The sequence below is a fragment of the Elephas maximus genome, chromosome 7, assembly GCF_024166365.1.
Source record: "Elephas maximus indicus isolate mEleMax1 chromosome 7, mEleMax1 primary haplotype, whole genome shotgun sequence".
NCBI lineage: Eukaryota > Metazoa > Chordata > Mammalia > Proboscidea > Elephantidae > Elephas > Elephas maximus.
This window is the reverse complement of record NC_064825.1, coordinates 109697743-109704156: the sequence shown is the minus strand read 5'-3', so window position 1 is coordinate 109704156 and position 6414 is coordinate 109697743. Positions and strand designations below refer to the sequence as shown.

Sequence of the window (6414 nt, the reverse complement as noted above, 5' to 3'; positions counted from 1 at the left end):
TTGGCATAATGAAATCTATTAAGAAAACATTCTGCATCCCACTTTGAAGAGTGGCATCTGGGGTCTTAAATGCTAACAAGCAGCCATCTAAGATGCACCAATTGATCTCAACCCACCTGGATCCAAGGACAATGAAGAACACCAAGGACACAAGGTAATTACGAGCCCAAGAGACAGAAAGGGCCACATGAGCCAGAGACTACATCATCCTGAGACCAGAAGAACTAGATGGTGCCCGGCTACAACTGATGACTCCCCTGACAGGGAACACAACAGAGAACCCCTGAGGGAGCAGGAGAGCAGTGGGATGCAGACCCCAAATTCTCATAAAAAGACCAGACTTAATGGTCTGACTGAGACTGGAAGGACCCTGGTGGTCATGGCCCCCAGACCTTCTGTTGGCCCAGGACAGGAACCATTCCCAAAGCCAACGCTTCAGACATGGATTGGGCTGGGCAATGGGTTGGGGAGGGGTGCCGGTGAGGAGTGAGCTTCTTGGATCAGGTGGACACTTGAGACTATGTTGGCATCTCCTGCCTGGAGGGGAGATGAGAGGGTAGAGGGGGTTAGAAGCTCGAGAAATGGACATGAAAAGAGAGAGTGTAGGGAGAGAGTGGGCTGTCTTACTAGGGGGAGAGTAATTGGGAGTATGTAGCAAGGTGTGTATAAGTTTTTACGTGAGAATTTGACTTGATTTGTAAACTTTCACTTAAAGCACAATAAAAATTATTTAAAAAAAAAAAAGTGCTTAAGCATTTCTTCATTTGGCCATCTGTTTGAAGAGACCACTGTAGGAAAGGGTAATATTGATAGTTTTGTTTTATAGATACAGTATTTTAATCCAGATACCTGGCTGGTAAATATGGAAAGTTAGCAAAGAATAAAATGTAAGAGCGTATGAAATAGATAAATACAGGCATGTATACACACTATATGAAGAAAAACTTTTTTATACACACTATATGAAGAAAAACTTGCTCACACGTGAATACAAATTGTCCTGGACAATTAACAGACAACCTCTAGATACTTTGTTAAGCTTTCAAATGCTTCAGGAACAATCAACAAATTGCTTGGGACCTCCTCAGGGAAAATCTCCATGGGTGAAAAAAATTCCATAAATTCTTCTCCCTATGCCGTGTTAAGAAACACATGAGGGAGTCAAGACAGAGGCTTCATTACAGGTAAAAAAAATAGAGTATTTCCATATTTTACCAATATCCAGACTGTTTCAGTGACACTTGCAGGGTCCCACCTTTATTCAATGGCCAAGTCATTGCAAAATATCAGGATTTCTGATTCAGTTCTGTGTGCATTCTACTTTCCAATGGTGCCTGAGACCAGGATCTCTCTCCCTTTCTCCGTCATGCTACTTTTCAAATATTCACACTTTGTTTCAGAGGCTAAATACTCATGAGACATCTTTGAAACAGTATCATTATACGGCTAAATAATATTTTTACTTTATATAAAGAATTACATGAATAAAAAACAAAGGGGGAAAAAAAAAAAAGCCCTGGAGTCCGTTTTGCCTTATAACTACCAGTGCATGTCAGAGAATTGTGCTCCAGAGGTTTTTCAATGGCTGTGGCTTTTCAGAAGCGGGTCATTCTTTCTTCCAAGGTGCCTCTGAGTGGACTCTATCCCCCAAACCTTCAGTTAGTAGCTGAGAGCTTAACTGTTTGTGCCACCCAGGTGGCCTAATTATGTGAATATTATAGTTAAATATGAAAGTAAAGGAAGCATAAACAGTATTAAAAAATACTGTAGCAGAATTATGCAGCTGCAGGTATTCAGTCTCCAGTGTTGACGTTCTTCAAAATCCTTAGTTATAAGCTGGCTCTAGGCTCTTCCTACGTCCCTCTCAAATGTAATTTGGTAGTTAATGTATATTTAACTACCTGTATAAATGTCCATTTTTGCTAATCCCTTGATGAAGAAACAAATAAATTTCCATTTCACAACTCATGTTGGGATGTGAAAAGCAATTTTCAGAGTTCAGGGAACTTTTAAGCACCTAGTTTTATGAAGATAGTATAATAGATACCACATTCTTCAATTTCCAGTGGAATCTTACAGAAAGGCAATATAATTTTCTCAGACTACAGCTTTGTAAAATTAATTAGATACTCAATAAAGATAGCGAACTATGAAAAATAATTTGGCACTTTTCAAGGAACTCCAAAGTTGTCGAGAGGAAGTCCTCTTACCTTCCCTTACCTTATAGGAAAAGCAGTACTTACCCTATATAAAAACTTTTTTCCTTCGGCCTTTCATCATTGCAACAAAAGAAGATTTATATTGCTTTTATTGCATTCGCTGATGATAGTTGATTTCCTAATTGACTACCTCTTTAAAAAAAAAACAAAAACATTTTATTGTGATTTAGGTGAAAGTTTACATAACAAATTAATTTTCCAATCAAAGCTTCTTACAAAAAGTGTTATCAGCACTCTTCTCATTTCCTCCGTGGCTTTTCCTGTTCCCATTAGTCAGGTCTCCCTATCCCTCCTCGCCTTCATGGCCTTTTGGTCTCCAATAGTTGATTTTTCTTCACAGATTTTATGCTTTAATAGCCCCATCTGTTACTGGGCTGAAAGGTGGCCACTGGGAGTGTCTATAGTTTCACATTAGAAGATTGTTTTAAGACAATAGTCTCAGGGGTTTCTCCAGCCTCTTTCAAACCAGTAAATCTGGTCTTTTTTTTTTTTTAATTTTGTTGTACCCAGACCTTCTACTATGACCCTGTTCAGAGTGGTAGCCAGGAACCATCTAGTTCTTCTGGTCTCAGGTTAGAGGAGGCTGTGGTTCATGCAGGCCATATTTTCTTTGGACTAATTGCTTCCTTAAGTCTTTGGTTTTCTTCATTCTCCTTTGCTCTAGGCAGAAAGAGGCCAACAGTTTTTTTTTTTTTTTTTTTTGACATAAGCAATGTGTGTGTGTGGTCACAACCTTACAAGCAATGTTTTATATGAAATAGTGTATTTCCCTATAGCCATTTTATTATTTAATATGATACTGGTGTATTTTTCTATTTGCTTGATTATTCCTGACTCAGAAGCTGCTGGTACTGCTATTTTCATGTAAGTAGTATCATTTCAAACCATTCCTTCTTTTACCTTAAACTGCCATCCTCGTCCTTCTCTGGCTTTTTTTTAATCTGTGGTATATTAGGGATATATATATACATTTTAATTTAAATGTATTAATGTTTATATGCATTATGTACTGTATAATATTAACCTAGAGGATTTCTTTATCCAAATGGAATATTTTAATGAAATTTCATTATATAAAATCAATGACATGGACCTCACTTTCTCCCAATTTGTTCGAATTTTTTTTTTTTTATCTTAGATACTTCCATGAGAAAATGTATCTGATTTGTTACAAACAACTTAGTATATGAGTTATACTGAAAATGCTCCTAGGGTAGGACATATTTTAAGTAAATTTATACTAAAATGCACTGCTGTTAAGGCGATCCTTACTCATTAGTGATCCCATAGGGTTTCCAAGGCTGTAAATAACTATGGAAGCAGACTGCCACATCTTCTTCCCACAAAGCCACTGATGGTTTTGAACCGCAGAACTTTAGGTGAGCAGTCCATCAACTTATATTAAAATACATTAAGTAAAGTAGAAGACGTATAATCCAGAAGCTTGGCACACTGATGACCCAATTTTAGTCATGAAGTTGAGGATGGAAGAGGGCAGGGCTGGGCTCAGTTACATAGATAACACACTACTCAATCTACTCATCATCATAATCCTGACTTAGGAGCTAGGTCGCACTAAAAGGGTTTACATAGACATATGGAAAGAAAACTCCTTTCAGGTAACTTACCATCATCATCTTAAAAATAACAACAACACGATATACATGGTATTTGAGACTTATGTAACGGTAACTTAAATGCATGGAAATATTTAATCACTATTTTTCCAACCACCCTGAAGAGAAGTGGAAATTTTGCAGATGTGAGTAAAGAAAGCATCTTTTTCTATAAACCACAAGCGAAGCTATAACAGAGACTATATCTGCATGGGTCTAGCACCTAGAATATTTCCCTGTGTAAAGACAGGTAATCCCCACCATGATCGGTTAGATTTTCCTTGTTAATACATGTGTTCAATACCTGTCAAGTGTGTTGTCTCAGCCTGTACCACCCGTGGCACAAAGGCTTTTATAGGACTGTGTTTTGAAGTAAGGCATATTAAATGTTTGCACACATTTTGTGAATTTGCACTTTAAAATTTTTATAATGAAATTAACATTTGTATTATAATTTTGTACATGTCATTACATAATTGTCATTATATAATGAAAAAAGAAAGTTTAGTAATCACCCATATACCGACCACTTAAATATTTAAGTTTTTTTATTTTTGTTTCACATTTCTATACGTATTTAAAAAAAAAAAAGAAAAAACTGAAACCCGTTGCCATCAAGTTGATTCCGACTCACAGAGACACCAGAGAACAGAACACAACTGTCCCAAAGGTTTCTCAAAGAGCGGCTGATAGATTCAAAAAGTCAATTTTTTGGTTCTCAGCTAGGCTTTTAACCACTGCCCTACCAGGAATCCCATCTATGTATATGTATATGTATGTGTGTATGTATCTGTATTGTGTATATGTATATGTATTTGTGCATGTATATGTCTATGTACATCTATGTGTACACATATATCTACATCTTTATCTGTGTCTAACTCTATCTCTATGTTTATATCAGGGTTTCTCAAATTCTGCCATAGTGACATTTTGGGGTGGGAATTTTCTTATTGTGTGGAGTTACCCTATATATAGTGGAATGTTTAGTAACCTCCCAGGCTTCCATTAGATACCTGTAGTACCCTTCTCCTGGTTGTGACATCTAAAATGTCCCGTGCATTGACAAATGTTCTTTGGGGAGCAAATTTTACCAAATTGAGAACAAGTTAGATTTCTCTTTCTTTCCCTCTTTCATTCTCTCTCTCTCTCTATCTTCATGTGCCTATGCTTTATTTCTGGGAGGCGGGTTTAATTTGAAATAACTATATTGGAAAGTATAGATTTATCTTATTCATTTAGCATATTGCCTTTGTATACTAAAAATCTACGAGTTGATGCTACATAAAACTTATTGACGATGCTGATGTCTCTATCCAGGATAGGTTTCCTGATAGACCAAGATGGAAAAACATAATCAAACTGTGCTGAATGAATTCATTCTGACGGGAATCACAGACCGCCCAGAGCTGCAGGCTCCATTGTTCGGGCTCTTCCTCATCATCTACATGATCTCAATGGTGGGCAACTTGGGCATCATCATCCTCACCAAGATGGACTCCAAGCTACAAACGCCCATGTACTTTTTTCTCAGACACCTGGCTATCACTGATCTTGGTTATTCAACAACTGTGGGACCCAAAATGCTAGTCAATTTTGTTGTGGATGAAAATACAATCTCCTATTATTTTTGTGCTACACAGCTAGCTTTCTTTATTTTGTTTATAAATGTTGAACTTTTCATTCTGTCTGCAATGTCCTACGACCGCTATGTGGCCATCTGTAATCCTCTGCTCTACACAGTCATCATGTCACAAAGGTTGTGTCTGTTGCTGGTGGCAATCCTCTATCTTTATAGTGCATTTGTTTCTCTTCTAGTCACCTTAAAGATTTTTAATTTATCCTTTTGTGGCTACAATGTCATCAGTCATTTCTACTGTGACACTAATCCCTTGATATCTTTGCTCTGTCCAAACACATATGAAATTCAATTGATCACGCTCATCTTAGCATCTTTTGCTTTGATTACATCCCTTTTAATAGTTCTTGTTTCTTACCTGCTTGTTTTTGTAACCATTCTCAGGATGAACTCAGCTGTGGGCAGGCACAAGGCCTTCTCCACCTGTGGATCCCACCTGACAGTGGTGGTAATATTCTATGGGACTTTAATCTTTATGTACATGCAGCCCAAGTCCAATCATTCCTATGACACTGATAAAGTTGCTTCCATATTTTACACTCTGGTTATTCCCATGTTGAATCCCTTGATTTATAGCTTGAGGAACAAAGATGTAAAATATGCCCTACATAGAGCATGGAAAAAAATATACATCTTTTCTACAGTGTGATGCATCATATGGTTCTTATGAATTACATGATGGGCTTCAAACCTTGTCAGTGTGCCACCATAGGGTATAGCAAGCAAAAACACATTCCACATATATTTATAAATATCCTATGTGTCAGTCACTCTTCTAAATGCATTGATGGACAAAAGAGTAAAAAGCTTTGCCTTCCTTGAAGTGAAGAGAGGTATCAAATATAATAAATAAATTTTATAGTATAGAAGAATGTTTTGGGCCCTGTTTAAAGTGCTTAGCTACTAACTGAAAGGTCAGTGGTTCAAACCCACTAGCCAA

General features: G+C 37.2%; 1 protein-coding gene across 1 annotated transcript; it reads left to right on the top strand.

Annotated features, from left to right (window-relative positions):
* The first annotated feature begins 5178 nt into the window (after positions 1-5178).
* LOC126080321 (olfactory receptor 8K3-like) lies at positions 5179-6123 on the top strand. The gene has a single exon (XM_049891573.1). It carries the CDS (start codon positions 5179-5181, stop codon positions 6121-6123), a length of 945 nt encoding a protein of 314 aa, XP_049747530.1.
* The last annotated feature ends 291 nt before the right edge of the window (positions 6124-6414 follow it).